At 52.2% G+C, this 27,565-nt stretch overlaps 2 protein-coding genes and 1 long non-coding RNA gene across 26 annotated transcripts; 1 reads left to right on the top strand and 2 right to left on the bottom strand.

Moving 5' to 3' along the window:
• Nucleotides 1-302: 302 nt before the first annotated feature.
• Nucleotides 303-26,218, top strand: LOC147368725 (uncharacterized). Of its 4 annotated transcripts, none has more exons than XR_015166774.1 (4): nucleotides 303-814; nucleotides 933-1,167; nucleotides 1,352-1,525; nucleotides 2,854-4,812. It is a non-coding gene; the product is annotated as an uncharacterized LOC147368725 (long non-coding RNA). The 4 variants fall into 4 exon arrangements; XR_015166775.1 differs by lacking the exon at nucleotides 2,854-4,812 and adding an exon at nucleotides 25,659-26,218 and having other exon boundaries at nucleotides 368-814; XR_015166776.1 differs by lacking the exon at nucleotides 2,854-4,812 and adding an exon at nucleotides 9,593-10,006 and having other exon boundaries at nucleotides 368-814.
• SLC25A41 (solute carrier family 25 member 41) lies at nucleotides 1,290-9,595 on the bottom strand. Of its 2 annotated transcripts, XM_086409828.1 has the most exons (7): nucleotides 8,745-9,595; nucleotides 8,339-8,494; nucleotides 7,656-7,808; nucleotides 6,984-7,091; nucleotides 3,026-3,193; nucleotides 2,795-2,942; nucleotides 1,292-1,719 (listed from the first exon to the last, which is right to left on the bottom strand). In XM_086409828.1, the coding sequence occupies exons 1-7, from the start codon at nucleotides 8,946-8,948 to the stop codon at nucleotides 1,547-1,549; spliced, it is 1,110 nt and encodes a 369-aa protein (XP_086265954.1). In that variant the 5' UTR covers nucleotides 8,949-9,595; the 3' UTR covers nucleotides 1,292-1,546. The 2 variants fall into 2 exon arrangements, with proteins under 2 accessions (XP_086265953.1, XP_086265954.1); XM_086409827.1 differs by lacking the exon at nucleotides 2,795-2,942 and having other exon boundaries at nucleotides 1,290-1,719; nucleotides 8,339-9,041.
• SLC25A23 (solute carrier family 25 member 23) lies at nucleotides 11,389-27,538 on the bottom strand. 20 transcript variants are annotated; one of them, XR_015166772.1, is made up of 13 exons: nucleotides 24,731-25,027; nucleotides 23,535-23,661; nucleotides 22,889-22,976; nucleotides 22,489-22,600; nucleotides 21,345-21,503; nucleotides 21,102-21,254; nucleotides 20,795-20,902; nucleotides 19,318-19,485; nucleotides 14,784-14,832; nucleotides 14,365-14,515; nucleotides 14,145-14,203; nucleotides 13,181-13,361; nucleotides 11,820-11,919 (listed from the first exon to the last, which is right to left on the bottom strand). XR_015166772.1 is itself a non-coding variant. In XM_086409815.1 (11 exons), the coding sequence occupies exons 4-11, from the start codon at nucleotides 22,597-22,599 to the stop codon at nucleotides 12,954-12,956; spliced, it is 1,119 nt and encodes a 372-aa protein (XP_086265941.1). In that variant the 5' UTR covers nucleotide 22,600; nucleotides 22,889-22,976; nucleotides 23,535-23,661; nucleotides 26,401-27,538; the 3' UTR covers nucleotides 11,389-12,953. The 20 variants fall into 20 exon arrangements, 14 of the variants coding, with proteins under 14 accessions (XP_086265941.1, XP_086265930.1, XP_086265931.1 ...); XR_015166770.1 differs by lacking the exon at nucleotides 14,145-14,203 and having other exon boundaries at nucleotides 11,389-13,041; XR_015166771.1 differs by lacking the exon at nucleotides 14,145-14,203 and having other exon boundaries at nucleotides 11,389-11,919.
• Between the last annotated feature and the right edge of the window lie 27 nt (nucleotides 27,539-27,565).

Below are 27,565 nucleotides of genomic sequence, written 5' to 3'. Positions count from 1 at the left end.
CTGGGAAGACGATGCCGGGGGCGGGGGTTGGGGGGCGGAGAGGGACGCCCCCTCCGGTCGCCGGCTTGACGGACGGCGCCGCCGCGCCAATGGGAGGTGGTCGCCCCTCCCGGGACACCAATCACAGGCTCTGGAGGCGAGCGGCCAATCGGAGTGCCGCGAGAGGCAGTGGGCGGGAGGTACCGCGAGATCGACAGCTCTGGGAAGCAATGGGCTGCGGGCTGACGGCTTTGGGCGGGCAAATTGAGGCGATCGGAGGAGGCCGAAGGCCCAATGAAGCAGGAGTTCCAGAATCGCGGGGCGGCTTCTGAACCGGATTGACGGCTCCTAAGAGTCAAGCGGACAGGAAGGAGGAGTCTGGCGAAAGACTTCTCTGAACGGGCTGGGTGGGCGTCCAGTGAGATCGTCGTGTACGCAAGCCAATGGGTACACATGGAAGGCGGTCTTTACAGAGATTGGCAATTAATTTAAGCCAATCTGGCGAGGTCAGTGTGATACGCTTGCGTTTGGACTGAGTTACTTTAGCGTTAACCAGAATCCTTTTCTAGTCCCGTCGTCTAAGCCAATGGCTGAGTGGCGGGGGAGGGTGTAAGGTGACTGACCTCACCCTAGGCAAATGACAATGAAGGAAATGGAGGTGCCCCGTTTTGGTGGGAGCTAGTGGAAGCGCCGCTGCATTGGGGCGGAGCCAGCCACCAGAAGCCGGGAGGCGATTAGCCGGAACCGGATTGAATGGCAGCCGACGTGGGCATTGGCCACCGGCTGCAGGAATTCAAGCCTGACGTCTGGGTTAGAGTCCCCGGAGGCCGGCCGGGTAAGCCAGGCACGTGGCCTGCTTGAGGCCTTGGAGACGGGTGCTTCCGGGGGTGGGTTGGCCCCAAAGCAAGAGGAAACTCAGGGATCCTCTCATACCCTCTCCTCTTTCCATCCAGGGATCTAGAGTCCTTACTTCTCTTCCAGAAATGGAACCAGCTCTCCTACCAACTCAAGGGTCTAGATTTCCTCCCAGGACCGAGGGATCCTAGACTCTTAATTCGAAACCCTACACCAGCTTCACATAAGGTCCCTGGATCCGAGCTCTAAGCTCTGATCTAGGCCCTCAGTTTATCTTCTGGACCCAGGCATCTTCCAGGCTTCCAATTCCTGTTCAAGACTAAGAGGCCCAAGGTACTCCCGCCCGCCCTCCCCACCGCTCCCCGCCCCCCCCGCCCCCCCCCCCCCGCCCCTCACAGGACCCAGGTATCCAGATCCCCAGCTGCCCTCCTGAACCCAGATATTCCAGACATGGCCAGCAGAAACCATCTGTTTATTCCTCGTTGTCTCCATGTTCACCCTTTTGCTCTGGAATCAGGACAAGTCGCAGCAAACCAAACTGGAGTCCAGACTCCACTGGGGAGGAGGCACCAGGAATCTTCTGACCCAGGCAACCAGTCTGCTTCTCTTGACAAGTCTGCCCTTGGTCCCGAGCCTGGAAGGCCCTTTGGGGCCAGGAGACACTGGATCTTCCCCTCCATTTCTGCCCAGGGTATGTCACCTAGTTCACTACTTATACTCCCAGGGTCTTCTTCATGGCTTCATACACCACGTAGCTGATGCCGCCTGCAGGCAGCACCTTCAGTAATGTGGGGGTCATGCCTCGGTACAGCCCTGGCCAGCCCTGCTGGGCCAGGATCCTCCGGAAGACTCCACACATGGTGGGGTTTGAACCCTCCACAGTGTCTGTGGGGACAGAGGCAAGCTCAGGGCCTGGGCCAGAGATGACTTGGCATCAAGGGGCGTGGGTGGAGAGTGGGGAGCTGGAATGTTGGGAGATGGGGACTGAAGTGAGGAGCAGAGGGTCTGGGGTGTTACCTGAAAAGAAGCTTGGAAGCCTTTTAGAGGAAGTTGGTCAGTTTATGGAGAGTGAGAAATTTTCAGGATTTGTTTTAGGGAACATCTTAGAAAACATTGCAACTTCAATATTCATTGGAAGGACTGATGCTAAAGCTGAAGCTCCAGTACTTTGACCAACTCATTGGAAAAAACCCTGATGCTGGGAAAGATTGAGGGCGGGAGGAGGAGGAGGCGGCAACAGAGGCTGAGATGGTTGGATGGCATCACCAACTCAACAGACATGAGTTTGAGCAAACTCCAGGAGATAGTGAAGGACAGGGAATCCTGGCAGGCTGCAGTCCATGGGGTCACAAAGAGTCGGACACAACTTACCGACTGAACAACAACAAAGATCTGCTAGAGCTTTGCAGTGTGCTAAGGGGGAGTTTGGGGACATTTTCAAGATTAAGGTGGTGAGCTAAAAACCTATTTGGGTATTTGAGGATTTGTTTAGGGGTTTGAGAGCCCATTTGTGGGAGGCACATTTGGGGAGTTCCCAGGATGTTGGGGAGGTGGTTATGAGTTTGGGAATGTCTAGGTGTCAGTTTTCGAAAATTTAGGAACCATTTGCCTTTTGGCACCAGGTGAGGCCTGAGTCTGATTTGGACAAGTTGGGGGGTCATTGGGGACTATATGTCTTGAGATCAATATGGAGGCCTGAGTCACATTCAAGGAGGTTTGTGGGAGTCCTTTGGGAGCTGGGTGTTCATTTTAGTGATATGTAGGGTTAATTGAAGGGACTGGGATCAGGTTTGGGGGTGAGTGTAAATTTGGGTGGGTTCAGGAGTCAGCAGAAATGGGCAAGATCAGATATGGAGAGTCTGGGAGTCAGTTTGTGTGTGTTTCGGGGGGTCATGAGAAAGTTCAGAGAGTAGAGGCAAGGGGTCGTGGTATGCGAGGTTGCTAAAAGGGCCAAGCTGACCTTGGGCTTGCATCCTGGTGCGCACCAAAGTCAGCGGGTAACTGGCCATCTGTCCACAGGTGGTGGACAGTGTCACAGACGACAGACTGACCAAGCCACTAGGGTCCTTCATGTCCCTGCCTGATTTCAGCCAGAGACAGTTGAGCATCTAGGAGAGAAGAAGGCCAGGAGGAAGCTCTCCACGGGCCTGGGTTCACACCGCCCCTGCCAACCCCTCTGTGAGACCCCCACCTCATAGACGGCCAGGTCGGTGCAGGCATACGGGATGATGCCAAGCATGTTGGGGAGGTACCCACGGTAAAGGGCGCGGGTGCCCTCCTGCTCCAGGATCTGCCTGGCGCAGTCCAGCAGCCCCTTGTACTGGCCGGTCCGCCGCAGGGTCAGCCGCGTCTTCAGCACCTGGGGAGGATGAGGAGTAAGGCAGCTTATTTGAGCTAATCGCCTAAATGACCCTCCAGCACAGGAGGCAGCTGCTCAAGAATGCACATAGCTGGGTTTCAAACCCAGCTGCCTTGGCCTGTAAGTGCTCTCAACCCAAAGGGTGAGGGAGGGACTTCCTCGGCAGTTCAGTGGTTAAGAGTCCATGCTTCCACTGCAGGGGGCACAGGTTTGACTCCTGGTTGGGGAACTAAGGGGGCTTCCCAGATGGCGCTAGTGGTAAAGAACCTGGCTGCCAACACAGGAGACATAAGAGATGCAGGTTCAATCCCTGGGTCAGGAAGATCTCCTGGAGAAGGAAATGGCAACCTGCTTCAGTATTCTTGCCTGGAGAATCCCATGGACATAAAAGCCGGGTAGACTACAATCCATGGGGTCGAATAGAGTCAGATACAACTGAAGCGACTTAACATGCACACACGGGGAACTAAGATCCTGCTTGATGTAAGATACAGCCAAGAAAATAAATAAAACTAAAAAAAAAAAAAAGGATGAGAGAAGTGATGTGAGCTGGGTGGGGACTGCAGCAGCCCTAACCCAGCCAAACTCGCCCTACCTGGACCCCAGGTAGGCAGATCTGCCAGTTTTCCCAAAGAAGCCAGAAACTGAAGTTTTTATGAAATGCCCAACATCAAAATGTTGGCAACTCAACAGCTGTGCAAAAGACAGCACACCGTTTGTGGTAGGCAAAATTCTCAGGTGGTCCCCATGATTCCTGTCCCCATTATACACTTGCTCTGTTTAATGGCCTCCTTTGCCCTTGAAAATGGTCTACACCTGTGAGCATGATGGACTGTGACTCTCTTGGATCAGGGTACACAAAGGACAAAGGCAGAGAGATTCTGCAGATATAATAAAGCCCCTAACCAGTTAACTTTATTTATTTTTTAGATTTTTTTAATTGGCATGTAATTGCTTTACAATGTTGCCTTAGTTTCTGCTGTACAGTGAAGTGAATCAGCTTTACATGTACATATATTCCCTCCCTCTTGGATCTCCCTCCCACCTGCCCCCCATCCCATCCATCTCGGTCATCACAGAGGTGAGCTTCCTGTGTCACCAGTTGACTTAATCAAGAGAAATCATCCTGAGTGGGTCTGACTCAATCAGGTGAGCCCTTTAAAAGAGTCTGAAGAAGAGATAGAAGGATCAGAAACACTCCTGGATTGGTTTTTTATATCTTGGCCATACTTCTCGGCTCACAGGATCTTAGTTCCCCAACCAGAGGCTGAACTCAGGTCCATGGCAGTGAAAAAAGTGTGGAATCCTAACCATTACACCGCCAGGGAGTTCCCTAGGGTTGGTCTCAAACAAACTGTTACGGAGAGGACCGCAGGGCAGGGAACAGTGGGTGGCCTCCAGGAGTTGAGGACTCAGTCTACAGCCGTAAGAAGCTGAATGCTGGTAACAACCAGGGAGTTTGGCAGAGGACACCCACGCCTCAGATGGGTCCATTGGTAGCCCCACCGACTGACACCTTGATTTCCACCTGATCAAATCCTGAACTGAGGACCCGACTAGTCAGTGCCCAGACATGACCCACGGAAACAATGAGATAATAAATCTGTATCATTTTAAAAGCTCTTGAGTGTGGTGATTTGTTATGTAACCATCAAAATAAAAATACTTCACAAGTGCAAACTAATATATAGAAAGGTAAAGAAGGTTCTACTTCTACTGTATAGCACAAGGAACTATATTCAATATCCTTTAATAAATCTTAATGGAAAAGGTATATTTTTTCATTAATATATTTATTAAAGATAGTATATGTATGACTGAATCACCTTGCCATACAGGAGAAATTAACACAATAAATCAGCTATATTTCAGAAGTAAAAATATGAAGAAACTCAACCAGACAAGGGCAAGAATTATATGAAGAAAGCTTTAAAAGACCGTTTAGGGGATGAAAAAGGAGACTTGACCAAATAAATGGATGTATTCTTGGATATGTAGACCCAATATTGTATAGAAAGTGAAAATGAAAATGTTAGTCGCTCAGTCATGTCTGACTCTTTGCAACCCCATGGACTGTAGTCCGCCAGGCTTTTCTGTCCATGAAATTCTCCAGGCAAGAATACTGAAGTGGGTTGCCATTGCTTCCTCCAGGGGATCTTCCCAACCCAGGGATCAAACTTGGATCTCCTGTACTGCAGGCAGATTCTTTACTATCTGAGCCACCAGATGGCAATAATATCTAAACTCATTTGAGTTTAGAGTCAGTGAGTAAAAAACAAATACCAGTGTGTGATTTTGTTTTCTGAACAAGGCAGATTACTTCTAACGTTTTAAAAGGAAAAAGAAATCAATGGAGAATAGCCTGAAAAACCAGTAAGAGAAGGAATGGGGAATAATAAGACATAATATCAAGCCTCAAAAATGAAAGACTGGGCTGGGACTTCCCTGGGCGTCCAGTGGTTAAGACCCTAAGCCAATGCAGGGGGCAAGGGTTTAATACCTTGTTGAACATATGCCAACGGGGTGCCGCCAAAAGAAAAAAAAGGGGCAAAACTACATAGACAGTAACGTGATCAGTGGTTGTTAGGGACTGGAGGAAAGAGGGAGAGGTGAATACGTGTAGTACAATGACTTATTAGGGCAGTGGAATTTTTCTGTGTGACGCTATTATGGTGGCTGCGTGTCATACGTTTGTCAAAACCCATAGCAAGTCACAACGCCAAGAGTGAACCCTGATGTCAACCATGGGCTTTAGTTAATAATAATGTATCAATATTGGTTCATCAGTTGTAACCAATGTACCACCCAAATTCAAGTTGTTAATGATAGTGGAAACTTCGTATGTAAGCCAAGATATATATGGGAATGCTCTTGCCCTTTTTACCTAATTTTCCTGTAAACTTAAAACTGTGCTACAAAATAAAGTCTACTCATTAAAAAAAAATTAGAAGATCATTTAAAATTAAAAAAAAAAATTAGAAGTGCATGAAGAGAACCCAAGTGACAAGAAGAGAAAAAGTGAAAGTGTTAGTTGCTCAGTCATGTCCAACTCTTTGCGACCTAATGGGCTGTAGCCCACCAGGTTTCTCTGTCCAGGGGGATTCTCCAGGCAAGAATACTGGAGTGGGTTTTCATTCCCTTCTCCAGGGGAACTTCCTGACTTAGGGATTGAACCCAAGAAGAGAAAGGTCAGAAGTAAACCCAGGGACGTCCCTGGCGGTCCAGTGGTCCAGCTTCCACTGCAGGGGGCACAGGTTCCATCTCTGGTGAGGAAACTAAAGATCCCTTGTGTCCAGTGATATGGCAACAAAACAAACGAACCCCACCAAAACAAACATACCAACACATATAGGAATTTGGGGCTTCCCCAGTGGCTCAGCAGCAGAGAATCCGCCTGCAGTGCAGAAGCTGCAGGTTCAATCCCTGGGTCGGGAAGATCCCTTGGAGGGGGATCTACCCCTGCGAAGTATTCCTGCCTGGAGAATCCCCACGGACAGAGGATCCTGGCAGGCTACAGTCCTCGGGGTCGAAAGGAGTCGGACACGACTGAAGCAACTGAGCATGCGTGCATATAGGAATTTAGTAAATTACAGTGGTGGCATCTTGGGTCATTGGTGATGGAGAGGAGAGGACCCATTCAGTAAATAGTGTTGAGATGACTGGGTAAGCCATCTGGAATACAACTTTGATATGTCTTACATAAAGAGGAGGAGGGGGCAGGGAAGGAGGAAGCCATAGCAGCTGCCACCCAATCATCTTGTTTCATCTTCTATGGGGCAGATACTCTTACCTCCATGGGGTTGATGAGCGTCTGGGAAGTGGCCACAGCCAGAGAGCCAGCAAGGAGACGTTCCTGAAAGGGTGGGGACTCGTGCACTCCACAGAAGTAGTTTTTACACTGGGATGGGAAAGAGGAATGTGAGAATTAGCCTCCTTTCCTTCCTGAAACTCACCCAGGGGAAGAGGTGTGGGACCTGGAGTATTAAAATATGTCTTGGGGGCTTCTCTGGTGGCTCAGTGGTAAAGAATTTGCCTGCCAGTGCAGGAGATGGCGGTTGATCCCTGATGCGGGAAGATCCCACATGCCTCGGGGCAACTAAGCCCAGGCACCACAACTACTGAGCCTGTGCTCACGAGCCCCGAGGAGCCTGGGAGCCGCAACTACTGAGGCCCCATGCCCTAGATGGGGCTTACTCTGCAACAAGAGCCCCAGAGCCCTTACTCTGCGATAAGAGAAGCCACCAAAATGAGCAGTCTGCACACCACAACTAGAGAAGGCAAAGAGGAGCCTCCACTCACCGCTACTAGAGAAAGCCCATGCACAGCAATGAAGACCCAGCACAGCCAAATTTTTTTTTACGTATGTTTTGGATAAAAATCTGGGCTTTAGGGGGCCGTGGGTACCAGAGAGGTGACGGCTTGAGGGTGGGGCTGGGGAAAGTAGATATCCCCTCACCCCCACCTGTTCGAAGACAGAGAACTTGATGGCGTACTCCGGGGCAATTTTGAGCACATTGATACCGTTGCCCCTCCAGAGTGAACGGATGCCCCCTTCCTGGATCAGGCTCCGGAGACCTCCCAGCAGATTCATGAAATTCTTCTTGGAGGAGTAGACCTGGAAATATGGAGCCCCTGTCAGCCCTCTGAGGAGCCCTTCACCTCATCTCCACTCAGCCCCATCTTTTTTTTTTTTTTTGGTATGTGGGACCTTCATTCCCTGCTAAGTCGCTTCAGTCGTGTCTGACTCTTTACAACCCTGTGGCTTATAGCCCGCCAGCTGTCCATGGGATTCTCCAGGCAAGAATACTGAAGCAGGTTGCCACTTCCTTCTCCTGGGGATCTTCCCAACCCAGGGACTGAACCGCTTCTCTTATGTCTCCTGCATTGGCAGGTGGGTACTTTACCACTAGCGCCAGCTGGGAAGCCCTGACCAGGGATCAAACCTGTGCCTCCTGCAGTGGGAGCACGGAGTCCTAACCACTGTCAGACTAGGGGAAGTCCTGCCCCCTTCTAACTCCAACTCTGCTCCCAACCCCACCCTTGTCCCTCTTTCTGATTTACATACTCACCCCCTCCCTGAACTCCATCAGCTCCACTTCCATCCATCCCCACCCCAATGGCCCCAGCGCCATGGTCCCCACACACCTGCATGTACACCTTGGCACGGTCCAGAGGGGCCGTGCCTGTGCGAGACACTGCCCCAGCCATGGCTCCCGAGAGGAGGAACTTCCACAAGGCTCCCTCATTATCCACTTCCAGGACATCCACGGGGACCATCAGCTGCTCCCCTGTGTCCAGCACCTGCAGGACAGACCCAGCTCCCACCCACACTCATCCAGGCTGGAGGTCTTTTTCCTGACACATCTCTAGAACCTCCCCTCCCCCTCGGCTCCAGTCCAAGGCTTGCCCTGGTCCCCACAGCTTCCAGGTGGCAGTCCACCCAGGCTGGCCTGGAGGGGAGCGGGGCATACAGAGTGGGCAGGCAGGGTGACCTTCTCCCTCTGCAGTTCCAGCTGCAGGTTCTTCAGGGCCTGTGGTTTGCCAAACTCACCTGCTGCGATGGGGAATGCTCCGGTTCTCTTTCCCCCAGGTGCCCAAACACGTACCCGTACACGTGGGTACAGCCCAGATTCCGGGAGGGGGCTGGGGGTGGGGGTGGGGGACCAGTTTTGGTGAAGAAGGCCTTGACCCTCTTAAACAGGGTCTGGACCCGCGAGCTGGGCTTCTGAGTTTGCTCTGGTTGGGCTCCCATCATAGCTGGAGGGTCAGGACACTCGGGTTCAAATCTCTGGCCAGAGGTTGGCCCATCCAGCAACTGTGTGGGAGGGGTGCTTTGTAAATTTGGGCCCCAGGGGATGATGAGGTCACAGTGGTCCTTGTGACCTCACTGCATATGGTAGACTGAGTGAGTGTCTCCTCCCCACTCCTACCAGAGGTCCAGATCCCAATCGCTGTAAACCCACGAACATGTTATGTCACGTGGCAATATAAGGGAGAGGGAGTGGATTAAATTTGCAGATAGAATTCAGATTATTAATCAGTTGATGAGGAGATGGAAAGATGACTCTGGATTCACCACAGGGGCTCAATGTAATCTCGCAAGTTCTTCAACAGGGAAAAGGGAGGCAGAAGGGTCAGCGTTAGAGGGATTGGAGGTGAGAAAGACTCCACAGGCTGTTGCTGACTTTGAGGATGGAGGAAGAAGGCCACGAGCCATGGAATGCAGGTGGTCTTTTTAGAAGCTGGAAAAGGCCAGTCAGCAGATTCTCCCCTGGAGCTTCCAGAAGAGGCCAGCCTTGCTGACAGCTTAATTTTAGCCCAGTGAGCTCCATGTCAGGCTTCTGACCTCCACAACAATGTATTGTTTTAAGCCACTAAGTTCGTGGTCTTTTGTTACAGCAGCCACAGGAAACTGACACACTGCCTTTCATCCTCACGTCAACAGGAGATGGAAGTGGGGGAGAAGGGGAAGTCTTTAGAGTTCCAAGAGAGAGGCACACCGTCAGTCCCTGAAGTGACACTGGCACAGGTTTGGAGTCAGATGGCCCCGAGTTTGGATTCCATCTCAGACTCTTCTTGCTGTGTGACCTTGGGGTACCTGCTTTACTTCTCTGAGCTGCAGTTTCCCCATCTGGAGATTGGAATTCATGATTGACTCTACCACACAGCGTTGTCAATAGGATCCAGTGAGAGTCTCTGTTGGGAGCATCTCCATTGTCCAAATTGATCAAAACCCCCGATATCATCCTTGATTCCTCCTTTTCTCTCTTGCGCCGTCTGTCACTACATCATGTGGGCTTAATCTCCAAAGTATATCGAGAATCCGACTGCTTCTTATCATGTACATGGCTACCACCTTGGTCCAGCCCATTGTCACTTACCTGGACTAGGGCAGTGGCCTGCACCCCTGTTCCCCCAGCTCCAGACCTAACGGTTTAAAGTCTGTCCTCCCTGCAGCAGCCACCAGAGGGCGCGCATGAGTACCTGAGTCAGGGCCCACCCTTCCTCTGCGCATAGCCCTCCAGGGCTTCCACCTACCTGCCCAAGTCCTCCCCACAGCCCACAAAGTCCTGCTCTACTTGCCCCATCCCCTCCCAGCCCTCCCCTTCTCCCTCTCTCCCACTTGCTCACTCTGCTGCAAACAGGTCTCCTCGCTGTTCCTCCAACACACCAGGCATGATGCTGCCCAGGGACCTTTGCACCTGCTGTGCCCTCTGCCTGGGATGCTGTTTCCCTAGGCATCCCCATGGCTCCCTTCCTCACCATTTAAAACTCTCTATTCAAACATTACCATCTCCTCGACTACACTTGCTGTTGTCATTGTTTAATCGCGAAGTGGTGCCCTACACTTTTGCGACCCCATGGACTGTAGCCGGCCAGGCTCCTCTGTCCGTGGGATTTCCCAGGCAACAATACTAGAGTGGGTTGCCATCTCCTTCTTCAGGGGATCTTCCCGACCCAGGGATAGAACCTGCGTCTCCTGCATTAGCAGGTGGATTCTTTACCACTGAGCCACTAGGGAAGCCCTAAAATAGAATATTACTCAGCCTTAAGAAGGAAGGAGATTCTAACACCTGCTACAACACGGATGAACCTTGAGGACATGATGCCCAGTGAAATAAACCAGACAGAAAAGGGCAAATAATTGCATGATTCCAGTTCTAGGAGGTCCCAGAGGAGTCAAATCTGGAGACAGGAAGTAGATGGTGGGCCCAGGGGCTGGGGGAGGGGATGGGGAGTGAGTGTTTAATGGGGACAGAGTTTCAGTTTGGGAAGATGAGAAAGTCCTCGAGACGGATGGTGGGGATGGTTGCGTGACAATATAATGTACTTAATGTCATAAAACTGTACACTTAAAATTGGTTAAAGGGGTAAATTTTATGTAACATGTATTGTACCACAATAGAAAAATATTTAATTTTCTTGTTGTTTTAAGCCCCTTGTTTTTGATAACTTTTTACAGCAGCCCAAGGAAAAGGACACACTTGTGTAATTAGAAAAACATACAGGACAAATTAGGAGGGCTCTTGAATGTGGACTTGCCCCTGCACCCACTTTACAGATGTGGAAACTGAGGCTCATGGAGTCATTTCCTGGTCTCCGTGAATGATGGATGACAACCCATGTGTCTTCCCTGTGAGTAGTTAGAGGTGCTCCCACATGCACCCACCCCCTTTCAGTAAAAACCACAATGAAAGAGCTTAGAAAATGTATTCCTCTGTTCTTTTCCTTTGAAATCACACACACAGGCAGGGCACAGGCAGGGAGGTGGGGCGCAGTGTAGGTGGAGGAGGTGGAAGCGTTGGGGGAGCGGGTCCTCCCATCCCCCAAACATCCCAGTTCCTCTTTCACAGTCCTTGAATGGGGTTCCCCAAGGACTTGGAAGGAATGGAGAGAGGGGGTTCCCCAATGATACTAAGCTCAGCATCCAAATATAAAGTGCAGAATGTACAGGGTGGGGGGCTGGGGTAAGTAGGGGGGATGGGTTGTCAACTCCTCTCTGGTACAAAAATAGACCTGGAGTGAATTTGGGGGCTTAGGGGGTTGGGGCTTTGTTTTGCATCCTTGGTTTGTTGCTCCTGGTTTCCAACTCTGAAGCCCGGGGAGGGGCCGGCAGTGCTGGGGTGTGTGTGCATATGGGGTCCCCTTCATGTGTTCCCAGCTTCAGATTGCCTGCTTGCCGGCCCTAAGAGAGAGGGAGCCAGGCTCTGGGGGTTGTGATCAGCCTGTAGGTGGGAAGAGGGTGTGAGACCAGCAGAGTGCTGGAGGAGCATTTGAGCGCACCTTTCGCCCAACCCTGCCCCTGCCCCAGGCCTAGGGGCATGTCCATGCTAGGGGGCTGGGGGTCCAGCATCTGTGCAGGGCCTGGGAGGGCTATCTCCTCCCCGTGCCAGCATCAGCTGTGTCAGGACTGTGGGCACATCCTGTAGGTTGTCAAGCCGGGAGCCTGGAACCTGGGCTTCCTGCAGGCTCCATAGACTGTGGGGTTTGTGCCATGGGGGAAGGGCTCTGGTGTGTGTCTGGAACAGGGGCGTGTGGGATCCAGGGTGCTGACTGGCCTAGTGGGAGCTAGCTGGGGGCTCTGAGCTTTCAAGGTCCAGTGCCTGGGAGGGTTCAGGTCAGAGGTCAGGGGTTAAGGGGTTGGCATCCAGTGCCTAGAGGTGGCAGGGTCTGCCTCTTATGGGTGGAGTTTCAATGTTCAGTGCCTGCGGTCTGGGGTCCTACAGTTGTAGTCACCTGGAACCGCTCCTCTGCCATTGGGTTCTCGAGATTGTGGTTTGAGGAGTGAGGATCTGGCAGATCAGGGCTTGGGAATCTGGTGTCCATGGTTGGGGGTGTCGAGGGAATGATGCTTGAAATGTGGGGATCGGGGAGTTGAAGCAGCGGGATCTGGGACCCTGTGTTGAGGTAAAGGGATTCAGGAATCCAGTGGTTGGAGGGAGAGGATTCAGGATCCAGTGGATGGGGTCCCAGGATCTAGGCCTCGCATTGTCAGGATACCGTGGCTGAGGTTTCTTGAGATCCAGAGTCCAGTGGTTGAGCTTGGAGATCCAGGACTCGAAGCAGAGGATCTAGGATCCACCAGTTTAGGGCTGGGGATCTAGGATCCAGCAATGCCTGAGGACACTGGATCCGGTGCCTGAGGCAGCTGGTTGGGGGGTGCAGTTAGATACTGGGTCGGTGCTGCTGTGGTTGGGGTGTCAGGATCCATTAGCTGGCTTGTGGGGGATCCAGTGGTTAAGACATGAAGGTCCAGCACTCAGGACGGGGGTGAGAGGACAGGGAAACGTGGGATCCAGTGGCTGGAGTGTGGAGACGCAGGACCCAGTGGATGAAGTACGGGGATCCTGTGGTTTGAATGGTAGGGTGGGGGGAGGACCTGGGATCCACTGGCTGTCTTGTCGGTCTCCAGTGGCCCAGGTGTGGGGGGACATCATGATTGAGGTGAGGGATCTGGGGGTGGAGGGTGGGTTCTGGGTCCCTCACCTGGACGTGACCCCCAGGGCCTGCTTCATGTTCTCGTAGACCACATAGGAGATGCTCACAGCAGGGATAACCTTCATGAAGTTGGGGGCAATGCCCCGGTAAAGGCCCCGCACGCCCTCCTGGGATAGGATGTGACGGAGGAGACCCAGCATGGAGAGCTGGGGGGCTCCCTCAATGGAGGCTGGGGAGGGGTGGGGAGGTCAGGTAAGGCCAGAGGTCCCCCTCTCACTTCCCCCTCTTTCCCCACCACCCCCACCAGGGCTGGGCCAGGTAGTCATTGCAGTAAGAGGGACTAACAGTGGAACCTACGACTCCAAGTTGGGGCTTCTACTGGCCTTGGACTTGGCTGCTCAACGTTTCACCCCAATCTGGAGGGCCCCATTTGGGGATGATGAGAAGCAGAGCAGATATGTGTGGAGGGGGAGGTGGGAGAGGACACAGAAGTGTCCTCCTCCTGGAGCTCCATCCCTTCCTTCTTCTCTCAGCTAAACTCTGACTCATCCTTCCATTCTCCATCCCAAACCAGCTCTTCAGGGGAACCCTCCTTGGTGCCCCAAGTCTGAGTCTGGCTTTTTCCCCTCCCCTTCATTCAACCCTAAATCCATACTTAATTTTGGGATGATTTATTCAGCACCTTCCTCTCCAGCCTGGAAGCCCTTTGAGGGTTGGGAGACTACATATGTGTTATGTGCGGATAACCCCTGGCAAAAATCCACAAATGCTAAAATCCCCGTAGAAATTCTCAAAAAAAAAAAAAGATTGAGGGATAGTAGGGGGGAGAAAAAAGAAAAATAACCTCAAAAAAACAATCCAGAGAAACAGAATAGAACAACTGTAGCCTGTAGCCTGGCGCTGTTGCTCCCTGGCCTGGCTGTAACCCAGCCTTGCAAATTAGAACTCAAAGAACCAGCCCAGAAAGCTTGCCTCCCAACTGAGATCGCTGGGATGCTCACCCAGTACTGACCGTGTCTGTTCTCCTGCTTAGGATAAAGGGCTCCCATTCCAGCGTCACAAAAGGGTAAACTGAGGCCCAGAGAAAAGTCAGGGCTTGAGTCAAGGCCAATCCAAATTCCAGGAGGATCCCAGCCTGGGACTCTGCCTTCTCAGGAGGAGGAGCTGGGGGATGGGGAGATGGGCCCGAGTTGTGAGACCTTTCATGTCTCCTTGTCCCACCCAGGCCTCACCTTGGGCCTGCATGCGGGTCCGGACCAGGGCCAGTGGGTAGCTGGCTATCTGGCCGCACGTGCTGGAGATGGTGCCACAGGCCAGGAGGACGAGGATGCCCGGGTCAGCTGAATCGTGGCTATACTGCTGGAGCCACCGGTTCTTCAGGGTCTGGGAGGAGTGGAGAAGGAAGGAGGGTGGGTTGGAGCTAGGTGAAACCAGAACCCTGCTGGCTGGCTTCTGTATCCTGTGACAGCTGGTCTTAGCCAAGCAGGCTCTTGCTTAGACTTCACCTAAAGGGGACTTCCCTGGTGGTCTGGTGGTTAAGACTGAGCACTTCTAATGTAGGGGGCCTGGATTCCATCCCTAGTGGGGGAACTAAGATCCCACATTCCTGCTGCACCATGGGGACAAAAAACAAACAAACAAAAAACCTTACCTAGACTCTTTCTGGGCTTCCCTGATGACTCAGATGGTAAAGGATCTGCCTGCAATATGGGAGACCTGAGTTTGATCCCTGGGTGGGGAAGATTCCGGGGAGAAGGGAATGGCTACCCATTCCAGTACTCTTGCCTGGAAAATCCCATGGACAGAGGAGTCTGGTGGCCTACAGTCCATGGGGTCGCAAAGAGTCAGATGCAACTGTGCACACTCACACAGACCCTTTCTGGTATGTGGAATAATGGCCCCCTATTGTTCCTCCCCTAATCCCTGGAATCTGTGAATAGGATACCTTCCTTGGCAAGAGGGACTTTGCAAATAGGATTAAGTTAAAGATCTGGAGGTGGGAGATTATGCTAGAGCTTTCAAGTGGGCCTGATGTCATCACAAGTCTCCTTCTAAAAGTCAGAGAAGGAGAAGTGATGACAGAAACAGACATGAGAGAGAGACACGAGGTGGGGGAAGAGGCCATGTTGCTGACCTTCAATATGGAGAAGGGGCCATGAGCCAATGAACGTGGACCATCAGAAACTGGAAAATCTAAGAAAATGGATTCTCTCCTAGAGCCTCCTAAAGGAAAGAAGCCTTGCTGACACCTTGATTTTAGCCCAATTAGACCTATTTTATGGGTTTCTCTGGTGGCTCAGTAAAGAATCCCCCTGCCAATCAGGAAATGTGGGTTTGATCCCTGGGTCGGAAAGGTCCCCGGAAAAAGAAATGGCAATCCACTGCAGTATTCTTGCCTGGGAAATTCCATGGACAGAGAACCTGGCAGGCTACAGTCCGTAGAGTTGCAAAGAGTCAGACATGACTGATGACTAAATAACAATTACTATCCCCATTTCACTGATGAGAAACTGAGGCTCAAGGGAAGTTACTTGCCCAAAGCCACAAGATAAAGGTGACAATCAGCATTCAGAGTCACCCCCAAGTCCAGAGCTATGCTCTTGGCCAATCCTTTCTGAAGCCTTCTGTGAGGCCTCTGTAAGTCCAGGATCTTTTTTCTGACCTTGGGACTGGAAAGGCTCATAAATTGCATTTCCTGAGTCAGTCTTAATCCATTGCTAATGGCTTCCCAGAACTGTGTTGAGAGAGACTCAAGTGTGGTAATGGATTGGTGATGTCTGGTCTGGGTGTGGAAGGGGCAAATGAGAAGTGTTTACTATACTGACTTTGGGGCTAGAGCTGCATTAGCCAACTAGGTGTTTAATGAGTTTTTAAGAGCAGTTCTGTTAAAAAGAGGTTTTGATACCTGGATAAGAATGGCCAACACTGCACTTAAAAAAGAGTAAATCTAACTAAGGAAAATGAGATAAAATAATTAAAAATTTTAGATGTTAAAATCAGAGGCTTAGAATTTCAAAGATATATTAATAACTGTGAATAAAGTTAAAGTATAAAAAAGGAAATAAAACATGTTTTAAAGTGAAAAAAAAAAGAAAGTAAATCATGTTTCTACAGGACTTCTCAGAGTCTTTAAGAGACTAATTAAGATCTTGAAATGTCAAGAGGGCACAGGGCTTCTCAAACTACTTAGACCTCTGAAATCACTTTTGGGGTGAAGAATGAATGAAATAAGGTTGTGTCTTATTTCTGCTCAGGAGTCTTAATGGCTTCCTATCACCTTTGGGAGAAACCCAAACTTGTGATCTTTGAGTCCTTGCTGATGTCAGCTCCATCCGGCCACTCAGGACTGCCACTCTTCAACAGCAAAACAACCAACCAATCTAATCAAAAAATGGGCAGACCTAAAAAGACATTTCTCCAAAGAAGACATTTAGAAGGCCCATGGGAACGTGAAAAGATGCTCAATGTTGCTAATTATTGGAGAAATGTAAATCAAAACTACAGGGAGGTATCACCTCACACTGGTCAGACTGGCCATCATCAAAGAGTCTACAAATAATAAATGCTGGAGAGGGTGTGGAGAAAAGGGAACCCTCCTACACTTTTGGAGGGAATATAAATTGGTACAGCTACTGTGGAAAACAGTATGGAGGTTCCTTAAAAAATAGAGATGCCCTTTGATCCAGCAATCCCACTCCTGGGCATATATCTGGACAAAACTAAGATATATGCACCACTATTCACAATAGTTGAGACAGGGCAACAACTTAAATGTCCATTGACCATATAAGTGCTTACTTAAATAAGTACCATATAAGATGTGGTACTTACATGCAATGGACTACTAGTCAGCCATAAAAAAGGATGCCATAATGCCATTTCCAGCATCATGGATGGACCTAGAGATGATCATACTAAGTGAAGTAAGTCAGGGAAAGACAAAAAGCATATATCACTTGTATGTGGAATCTAAAATACTATACAAATGAACTTATCTGTGAAACAGAAACAAGGCTCCAGACACAGAAAAAACACTCATGGTTACCAAAAGGGAAAAGTGAGGCAGGAGGGATAATTTTGGAGCTTGGAATTAGCAGATACAAACTGTTTGTGTGTGTCAGTAGCTCAGTTGTGTCTGACTTTTTGCAACCCCATGGACTGTAGCCCACCAGGCTCCTCTGTCTGTGGAATTCTCCAGGCAAGAATACTGGAGCGGGTTGCCATTTCCTTCTCCAAGGGATCTTCCTGATCCAGGGATCAAACGTAGGTCTCCTGCAATGCAGGCAGATTCTTTACCATCTGAGCTACAGGGAAGTCCCATAGACACAAACTACAGTATATAAAATAAACAACAAGTTTCTACTGTATAGCACAGGGAACTACATTCTATATATTGTAATAAGCTGTAATAGAAAAAAGAGAGACTTTCACTCCTCCAAGGACCAAATTCATTCCTGTGTCTGGCCCTTGGCATTGCTGTGCCCTCTGCTTTGTTCACACTCTTTTGATATATATTCAGCCCATCACTCCATCACCACCTCTCAGAGGCATTCCCAGCAATGCCCCCCTCCTGCCCACAGCTACTTTTGATTACACATTCTCTTTGTTGTCTTCTGAGAACTTTTCAGGATCTGAAACTATTTATTTGCTGGTTTACTGCCTTCTTTGTTCACTGGAGGGGCGTCCCAGGAGGACAAGAATTATGTTGTACTCTTTGAATGCATGCATCGGAAGGACTGGTGCTGAAGCTCCAATACTTTGGTCACCTGATGCAAAGAGCTGATTCACTGGAAAAGACCCTGATGCTGGGAAAGATGGAGGGCAAGAGGAGAAGGGGGCGACAGAGGATGAGATGGTTGGATGGCATCACTGACTCAATGGACGTGAGTTTGAGCAAGCTCAGGGAGATAGTGAAGGACAGGGAAGCCTGGTGTGCTGCAGCCCATGGGGTCACAGAGAGTTGGACGCGATTTGGCAACTGAACAACCACCTCGGATGCAGCAGCCAGCACAGTGCCAGGCACTTATGGATGCTTAGGAGACAGTGGCTAAACCAACACATGAATGAGCGAATGAGTGAAGCTTTATCTCATTTGGCTATTTATGTAGATGCTGGGTGCTGGTCCGGCAGGTAGGGTTGGCATGTATGGGGGATCTCAGATCAGACCAGTTATGTCATTTGTGGGACCCAGTGTGAAATAAAAATAAGGGAGGACCCCTGTTCAAAGATTACTGAAAATTTTAAGATGGGACTTTCCTGGGGGTCCAGAGGTTAAGAACCCACCTGCCAGTGCAAAGGACATGAGTTTGATCCCTGGTCCGGGAAGATCCCACCTGTCACAGGGCAACTAAGCCCGTGAGCCACAACTACTGAGCCTGAGATCTAGAGCCCAAGTGCCATAACCCCCGAAGCCCACGCCCCCTAGAGCCTGTGCTCTGCAACAAGAGAAGCCACGGCAGTGAGAAACCTGTGCACAGCAACTAGAGAGTAGCCCTCGCGTGCCACAACTAGAGAAGGCCTGAGTGCAGCGATGGAGACCCAGTGCAGCCAAAAACAAATAAGTAAATAAAAAGAAAAAAAAATTCAAGATGGCAACAGCAAAGCATTCAACCAAGCCCAGAGCCCTTTTGAGTTGGCAACTGGACAGGCTGCCCACCTAGGGAACTGGGCTGGATACAAACACTGGGGCAGGGATGCCTGGGGACTTCTGTGGTAATTGGGAGAACCTGGTGATCCTGCCAGGAGAAGGGAGAAGCAATGGATGAGGCCTCTGGAAGAGAAACAGCAAAAACTCCTGGCTCCTTCCTCTCCTGATAAAGGTCCCAAGATGCTGACCATGGGTGTGGATTTTATAGTGGCGATGGACACCGAAAGGGGCAGGCCTTAAAGAAAACATTGGCTTGGAGGTAGAGGCGTGTTAGTTCATCTTTGCCTGCTCCCTTGATTCTCTGAGCTGGAGTGGTCCCCAACTTTCACATGTCCTGAGACCTGGGAAGACCAAACTACAGATGGAAGGTTCTTATCGTAGGAAGTGGAAGAGTGGCAGGCGATGGGGGTGCAATGCCTGGAAAGTTTCCCCAGGATCCCATGGCCCATGGTGCTTTGCTTCTCCACCTGTAGCTATGGAGGTCAACTGATTCAGACCCCCAGGGAGAGCAGACCCCAGAGAAGGGAGTGCCACAGACCTCGTAGACGGCCAGATCGATGCCCGCGTAGGGGATGATGCCCAGAACGTTGGGCAGGTAGCCACGGTAGAAGGCACGGGGCCCTTCTCTCTCCAGGATCTGCCACGCGCAGTCCAGCAGTCCCTTGTACTGGCCCGTCCGGCGAAGGGTCAGCCGTGTCTTCAGCACCTAGGGAGAACCCGGTTATCCCTGGAAAAGCTGCCTTTGGAATCACAACATCCAGGAATGAAGACAGCTGGGTGGAGACACCCTGAGAATAACTGAATTAAAAGAATCACTTCCTCTAGAATCTATCTTCTGCCTCCAAACTCTATACCAACAAACTGTTACATCTATCAGGGTTGCATGTGGCACCCACTGCTAACTGTCTCCCAATATCTTGTTATCTTCTCTCTTAGCAATAGAATCTGTTATTTTCAGCAAGTACACAGCTTCTAGAAATATAGACTACATTTCTCAGCTTCCCTAGGTGTGTGGCCATGTGACTGAGTCCTAGCTGATGAAGGTGAAGAAGGATGCCAGGCTGTCAGAAAGCATCCTTAAGGTGTTCCTTCCTTTGTTTTTCCTTCTCGGCTGGAATGTGGTTGCTGTAACTGGAGCACAAGCAGCCATTTTGGTCCATAAGGAGGATGCTACATGCTGCGGTGGTAGAACAAGATAGAGTCTTGTTCTCCAACACTCTGAAGCCACTATACCATCCCTGAACTGCTCACCTCTGGACTTCATTTATGTGATTTAGGTTTTCTATCACTCACAATCCTAACTGATGCCTGGTACAACCTGAAACTTGAAATGATTTCTCCAAAAACGGTTTCACTTGGAAATGATTCCCTTGGGGACAAGCATCCTGGAAACCAGGATCCTTAGAGGAGGCATAGCCATCAATGGCTGCCCCCTACAACTGTTATCTAAACAGTTAAACCAACACTGATCAAACCAGCCAATCCTGAAGGAAATCAACCCTGATTATTCATTGGAAGGACTGATGCTGAAGCTCCAGTACTTTGGCCACCTGATGTGAAGAATCAACTCACTGGAAAAGACCCTGATGCTGGGAATGACTGAGCGCAGGAGGAGAAGGGGGCCCTTCTCATCCAGAGGATGACATGGTTGGATGGCATCATTGACTCAATGTACATGAGTTTGAGCAAACTGGAGATAGTGAAGGACAGGGCAGCCTGGTGTGCTTCAGTCCATGGGGTTGCAGTGTCAGATATGACTGAGCTGAGCGACTGAACAACAACAAACCAACAAACCACTACTGTCTCCAGAAATCACATGTCAAACTGTGATATGCAGACCAGCTACACAAGAAACAGCATTGCTGTACTGAGTCTGAATCAGGAAGAGACAAAGTGATCACCCAATGCTTAGTGGATCAGTGTGAAGTGGATCATCCCACTTCACACCTTGGAGTGAAATGGTGATTGCAGACCTCCCACAGTGCAACGAGGTCTCTGCCAGGGCTCCTCCTCACCTCCATGGGGTAGATGATGGTTTGGGCTGTGGCACCAGCCAGGGAGCCAGCCACAAAGCGCTCCTGCACATGCAGTGTCTCCTGTTGCCCCCGGATGGCCCGCTTGATCTGAGAAGGAGACACAGAGGTGGCGGGACCTCAGGGCTTAGCCTTCCGTGGGCTTGAAGTTCCCCTCTGCTGTCCTGCTGGGGGCATCCCGTAGGGGAACCGATGCCCACTCCCAGGGGCCCGAAGACATTCCCCCACTCCCAGGCCAATCCTGCAGACCCCATGTCTACAATCCATGCCTCCCCACACCTGCCCCCACCTGCTCATAGGCCATGAACTTGATTGCCGACTCAGGTGCAATCTTGAGCACATTAATCCCGTTGCCACGCCACAGGGAGTGCACGCCCCCCTCTTGGATCATGCTCCGGAGGCCCCCCAGGATGTTCAGCCGGTTGGTCTTAGAGGCGTGGACCTGGGTGGGGGGAGACAAGGTGGCTTTGGGGTCCCTTCCAGGGGTCCAGGCCTGGGAAAGGAGGGGGTGGGTCTCTCCAGGGCCTCTCACCTGCATGAAGACCTTGAGGCGGTCCAGAGGGGCTGTGCCTGTTCGGGACACAGCCCCTGCCACCGCGCCCGCCACCAGCTGCTTCCACCACATGCCAGTCAGCTTCTCCTGCTCCGAGAACTCATCCGGGACAGTCAGGCACTCACCAATATCCAGGACCTGGGGATGCAGAGGCTGGGGGTGTCATGACCCACTGGGGCTGGGGAGAGGTGACTCTGCTCTAAACTGGGGTGTCTCCCCCATGAATTCCAGGATACCCAGAGAGGCCACCAATCCAAGAGATCTCTCTCGGATCCCTACCCGACCTAGCCCCACAGTCTCCATGAAAGGTAACGTCCTTCCTGGGGACCTCCACCAAATCCCATCAAAGCCTCCTATTCAAGCCTCTGCTCCATAAAGATCCCTCCAGAGCCAATGAAATCCCTCTGCAGGATTCTACCCAAGGGTCTCTTACATAAGGATTCCAGAAGATTCCTGCAGGGCCACACAAGATCCTACCAGGGGCTTCCCATATCAGGAGCCCAGTGGCTCTCTCCTGGGGTCTCCCCCTGATCCCCAGGGGTGTCCCCCACAAAGATCATCTGTCCTCTAGCATCTCCACTTGTGGACTTCTTAACCAAACCCCTCATAGGTCTCCCAGGGCGGGAATCTCTGGATCTCTCAAGAGATTCTCAGCAGATCCCAAGGATGGATCCCCTCCAGATGCCATCAGATCCTATCAGAAGCATCACTCAGGGATTCCGACCCCAGAAATGACAATCCAGAGCACTTCTTCCCTCAATTTCTAATGGATCTCATCAGACCCTCCAAAAACAGTGGCTTCCTAACTTGTCTTTTCAGCAGCAGAATTCTTTATTGGGCAGAACTAGAAACCAGCAGAAGGAGAGCTGCGTGGGTAGAGGGTGGGAGACCAGATGCCCCATCTGGTGAGCCCTCTCTTGCCTACCTCCCCAAAGCCCAGCAGTAAGTCTGAAGGGCTCCCATCAGTCCCCAGAGTCCCAGATGAAGGAAGCAGAGAGCAGAACCTCACCCTCAGGCTGCTCCCAGTGGTTCCTCCCACTAGAGTGCTAATCCAGCCCCAGCCCCTATGCCCTGGGAAAGAGAGGTCCCAACCACCAGGCTGGGATCGTCACCCCCACCTCACCGTGGAATGCTTCCAGAAATACAGCACATCTTCCACGTTCTCCAGCGAATGCAACAGGAAGTGGTCACGCCACTCCTGCCAGTCAATGGTCATGGTGCCATCACGGTCCATGCTGGTGGGGGGAGGGGCACAGGTGGGACAGAATCAGTGCCTGGGGCTGGGAGGTGAGTTGAGGGAGGTGAGAGATTCTGGTTGGTTTGGGGAGGAGACTGAGCTCCTTGGCACTGTGAGGCCCCCCGTTTTACAGAGGGGCACACTGAGGCTCCGAGCAGGAAAGCAACTAGCCCAAGATCTCAGATCCACTCCCTCCCTGGTATTGGGTCCAGGGTTCAGAGGCTTGAGGTGGCTGAGGGGGTCTCTGGGATCTGAGTTACCTGGGATTGTGGACCCAACCACTCACCTGTGCAGGATTTTCTCTGCCTGTTCCAGCGAGATGGAAATACCTAGGGCTCGGAAACTCTGCTGGATCTCAGAGACGTCAATCTGACCTGGGGAGGGGGGCCGAGGGGGGGACCCTGAGTCAGAGGACCATAATAGCTTGGACTGGGGATGTCTAACAAGACTAGGGCATGCAGAAACCCAAGGTGAGGTGTGTGGCAAGGTTGCAGGGAGGGGCCCTTGACCCACTGGGATCAGAGAGGTGGAATTGGTTCATATTGGGAGGGACTTGCATTTGCTGAATGAAGGATTAAGTCCAGGAGTAATTATTGGGGTCCCCATGCCACAGGGAGTTGAGGCCACACTGGACATCCAGAAAATGCGATGGGGGTGGCTCTGTCTCACAGGGAATCCAGGAGCAATGTGGGGAGAGGAATCTTTGCATCACAAATAATAACACTAATAAATAATAGGGTCCCACCCCATTAGGAAAAGGAGGTGGGATAGGCCAGCTGGGCCCAGAAGCACCAAGCTGAGGGTGAGGAAAGCTCCCGAAATAGCCTGTGAGTCGTCAGGGAGAAGCAGCCCTCCCCCCTTCCTCCTGGCACTGCCAGTTCTAACCCCATTGGGGTCTCCAGGGCCCCCACAGCCCCATCCCTGGGCCTTACCATCCTGATTCCGGTCCAGACTGTGGAACAGAAGTAGAAGGCGCTGTTCCCGCTCCTGCAGGTAGAGGATAAACTCCTCCAGGTCAAGGCCGCCATCTGGGTCAGTGTCACCCTCAGGGGAGATGCCCTGGCAGGGGAGAAAGGTCAGAGAGAGCTCCTCTAAGCTACTCCCACAATGTGGGGCATGACAAGCTTATGTCCCAGGAGCCTGGGCCCATCACTCTGCCATCAGCTCTCCCCTCAACAAGATGCCCAAGGCCATGGTAGGTCTGTACAGTGGACAGCAGTTGTCCAACTTTCTTGGCGAGCAAAATGAGGCTCGTCAAGGTCAAGTAACTTGTCCAAGGTTACAGAGCTGGGAAGTAGATAGGTGGACCTGGGCTCTTTGTTTCTGCAAGCCTGTCCTTCCAGCTGTCTCTTATAAGAACTTGTCCGCATGGCAGTTTCAAGAGCTCTCACTGGAGACGGCGCTGGGCAACGTGGTAGCAAGGACACAACCACACTGAGCATCCGCTGGGCCTCTGTTTACCCATCTGTAAAGTGGGAGGGTGATTGGAGGTTTCAGGGTGCTATGGACACAGTCCAGTGGCATCTGGGTCTTCAGGTGTAGAGGGATTGGGGTCAAGTTCCTGCTTGGATAGGAGCATCCCCAGCTGAGGGCAGCCTCAGATAGGATTGGGTCCTTGGCTGGGACAACTTGGGGCATTGAGCCAAGTCCTAGAAAGGACAGGGAAGGGAATGTAAACATAGAGTCTGGGGCAGCTGCCTGGGAGAGTAGTGGGTGCCCAGAGCCGGGAAGGAGGGAAGGGAGGGCATGTTTCCTGTAGGTGGGTGCAGGCCATGTCTCTGGGTTGTGCAAAGAGTTCAGAGGAGGGTGTGTCCTGGGCAGTGGGCAGAAAAGCGCACGTGGCCCCATTCCCGGGCAGACATCCTCCACCCAGAGGGAGGAGGGGGACGGGTTTGGCAGCCTGAACTGCAGGCCTGGGGCCTCGGTTGTCCTGTCTTGAGAGATCCCGTCAGGCCCGGACACGAGCGGGCACGGGCAAAGAGACAGGGACGCTCAAGGTAGGCACGGGTCCTGGAGTCCAGCACAGGCTGTCACGGGCGACTCCCGGCGCTCCCTTCAGGGGCTCAGATTACCCGGCGCCAGCTGGGCCCAGCGCAGCGCACCAGGAGGAGTATCCCAGCGGGGGTACCTGTTGGGCGCCGCGGTCCGGATCGCCCCCGCCCAGCCGGGCCAGTCCCTGGCGCAACTCGCGGATGTCCACGCGACCATCCTTGTTACTGTCCAGCTCTTCGAAGAGGCGACCCCAGCGCTGACGCCGCTCGGCCTCGCCCGGGCCCCCCCGCATGGCGCCAGCCCGGGGGGGAGGGGAGGCCCGGCAGCGGCGGCCTCAACGGGGGCTTGACGGCTCCCCCTCCCCCCCCGGGGCCCCGCAGGGCCAGCTCCGCGGCGACTGCCACTGCAGCCTCCGCGCTGCCTGCCGTGCTCCGGCACTTGTAGGAGGCGGTGACTGCTAGCCGTCGCCGCCCGCCCCAGAACTTGCTTCTCCTCCCCCGACCCGCTTTGGGGGGAGGGGGCTGAGGGCGGAGCTGGAGGGGGGAGGGTCAGGGATGCCCGGGTATTAGCACAACCGAGGGAGCACCACCGGAGAAGGCAATGGCACCCCACTCCAGTACTCTTGCCTGGAAAATCCATGGACGGAGGAGCCTGGTAGGCTGCAGTCCATGGGGTCGCTAAGAGTCGGACACGACTTTCACTTTTTACTTTCATGAATTGGAGAAGGAAATGGCAAACCATGTTCTTGCCTGGAGAATCCCAGGGACGGGGAAGCCTGGTGGGCTGCGGTCTATGGGGTCGCACAGAGTCGGACACGACTGAAGCGACTTAGCAGCAGCAGCAGCAACAGCAGGGAACACCACATTCATTCTGGAAATGGAGTGGCTGGAGAGAGCAATATCTCACGTCTGGTTTCGTAGCTCCTTTTCTACGTGCCTCACTTTACCCTCTGCCCAAGGAGGCGAGGTAAGGAGATCTCGAGGACTGGGTTACGTAATCCCTTTCCACTTGACCTCCTGCCTCTACTAATTTTCATCAGGAACTAACGTTCTCTTTTTTCCTAGACGTTCTCAAGGACCAACTCCGCGCCATCTAGGCCTGCAACAGCCCGCCCGCTCCAATCACATTCCCTACGCGGCCGCTGAAGCACAATATCTAGCCGTGCTGTCATCCCGCCCGTGCGCCTCCTTTCTCGGTTCCACTCAGCCTGGGAAACGGAAGATCAACGCGCCGGGCGGCTTCAAAGTCGGTTTCCTATTGGCCAGAGCCGCAAAAGCTGCGCCCGCCCGTCCCGCCTCTCCCACCCACCTAGGCGGGGCCTCCCCACTGACCCAGGGCAGCCTTCGGCCCCGCGGCTCCTGGCTCTCCAGGAAGTCTTAAAGTGGCCCCGACCTGATCCGGACACCGAGAAAATTGCTCTCTCTGGACCTGCCTGGGGAGGAGTCCCAGGCGCGGTTGGGGATAAGGACGCGTAATTGGAGGCGGGGCCCCAGTCTGTCGCTCTCTGTGCACCTGCCGAAGGTCCCTCCCACTAGTTTCGGGCGCAGTTTCTCGATTCACCATTAGGGGGAGGGGCGCCCAGGCCTTTTGACAGCGAATAATAATAATAGCTAACGTTGATTCATTGCGTTGTACAAGCCTGGTCTTTTACTCACTTCTCGCGTCGTCTTCTCTAAAACCCTAAAACGTAGGTGGGACTGGCTTTCGCACTTCACGGATGAGGAAATAGGAGGTTAAGCCGCTCACCCCAGTCCATATGCCCAGGAAGGGGCAAAGCAGAGATTTAACTAGACCTGGGATTCTTACCCATCGTTGATCTATGACCTGGAAGGGATTAATTTTCCCTTAACCATAACTCTTCACTGTAGAGTCCGCAGGATGAGGTCGTCTTATCACCATCGTCCTTTATCCAAAGATACAGCCGAGAGGGCAATATGGCTCCCTGGCAATATGCCCAGATAGGTGTGCTCTAACAGGTGTGTTCCAGACAAAGCCTCTTATAGAGGGTCTCTTCACAGACGTTTTCATTCACAGATGGCCCTTGCAGGTGCCCTGCAACATAGGGGGATACAGGTATTTTCCCACGGAGATGTCCCAAACAAACGGTTTCTCACAGGTGCATCCTTGACAGATGGACCTCAGTACACACGAGCCCCCCTCAGATGTGCTTCTGTTAGAGTGCCCCACGCAGGCGTGCTCAGATCTCCCTCTCACATGAGCTCAGTTCTACGCAGCTGTCCCTCCTGCAAGGTTGTTTCCTCCACCTCATAGGTATGTGTCTCAACAGGTATTCCTCCACCCAGGAATGCGTTACACAGCCTCCGCCACCACAGGTGTATTCCATTTAAATATCCATCCATATGAGGCTTTTTCATATAACAGGGTCCCCTACAGGCGCACTTCAATGCAGGTGTGTCTTGTACAGGTGTTTCTAATGTCTTTCCACACGGCAATTCCTCCTGCAAATCTTGTTCATTTCATAGGTGAGCCATGCAGATGCATTTCCAAAACAGATGTGCCCCGCGCCACAGTGCCTCAGCCAGGTGTTTACATGCAGGTGTGTTCTCTCACAGGCAGGCTTCCATTCAGCTATACTCCAAATAGATGTGTTTCAAGGCAGATGTGTCCCTCGGCGTTCTTACAGATCCGTGCAGATGTCTTTTTACACCTAAGCTCTCATGCAGGTGTGTGCCACATAGGTGTTTTTTCCTTAGAGGCTCCCCATCCCGGTCTGCCCAAGACAGGAGTGCTTCACACACCGATGTTTCCATGCCCTGTGTTTCCACACCTGGACAATTCTACAGGTGTACCTGCAGTGCAGGTGAAAGGCCCCTTTTACACCTGCGCGCTTACACTTCTTTTTATGCCTTCGGATTGTAGGATTGGGTTCCCGTTACAGGTGCGTCCGCGGCGCGGCCCCGCCCCCTCTAGGCCCCGCCCTCTCATCTAGGCTCAGGTGCAGAAGCCGGAA

This window comes from Bos grunniens, chromosome 7, assembly GCF_055505025.1.
Source record: "Bos grunniens cultivar Pamir isolate PY7600 chromosome 7, Bosgru_T2T1.0, whole genome shotgun sequence".
In the NCBI taxonomy this organism is placed as follows: domain Eukaryota; kingdom Metazoa; phylum Chordata; class Mammalia; order Artiodactyla; family Bovidae; genus Bos; species Bos grunniens.
The sequence above is the reverse complement of the archived record's forward strand: the minus strand, read 5'-3'. Positions and strand labels throughout refer to the sequence as shown.

Excerpts from the sequence above, each read along its gene's own strand:
- SLC25A41 (XM_086409828.1), bottom strand. The coding sequence starts at position 8,948 with ATGATGGGAGCCCAACCAGAGCAAACTCAGAAGCCCAGCTCGCGGGTC. Across the intron at positions 3,194-6,983 it reads CGCTCATCAACCCCATGGAG|GTGCTGAAGACGCGGCTGAC; the intron begins GTAAGAGTATCT and ends CATCCTCCCCAG. Across the intron at positions 2,943-3,025 it reads CCGACCTGGCCGTCTATGAG|ATGCTCAACTGTCTCTGGCT; the intron begins GTGGGGGTCTCA and ends CTTCTCTCCTAG.
- SLC25A23 (XM_086409804.1), bottom strand. The coding sequence starts at position 24,886 with ATGCGGGGGGGCCCGGGCGAGGCCGAGCGGCGTCAGCGCTGGGGTCGC. Across the intron at positions 23,662-24,730 it reads CGGACCGCGGCGCCCAACAG|GGCATCTCCCCTGAGGGTGA; the intron begins GTACCCCCGCTG and ends CTCCCCTGCCAG. Across the intron at positions 21,255-21,344 it reads GCCTCAAGGTCTTCATGCAG|GTCCACGCCTCTAAGACCAA; the intron begins GTGAGAGGCCCT and ends CCCCCCACCCAG.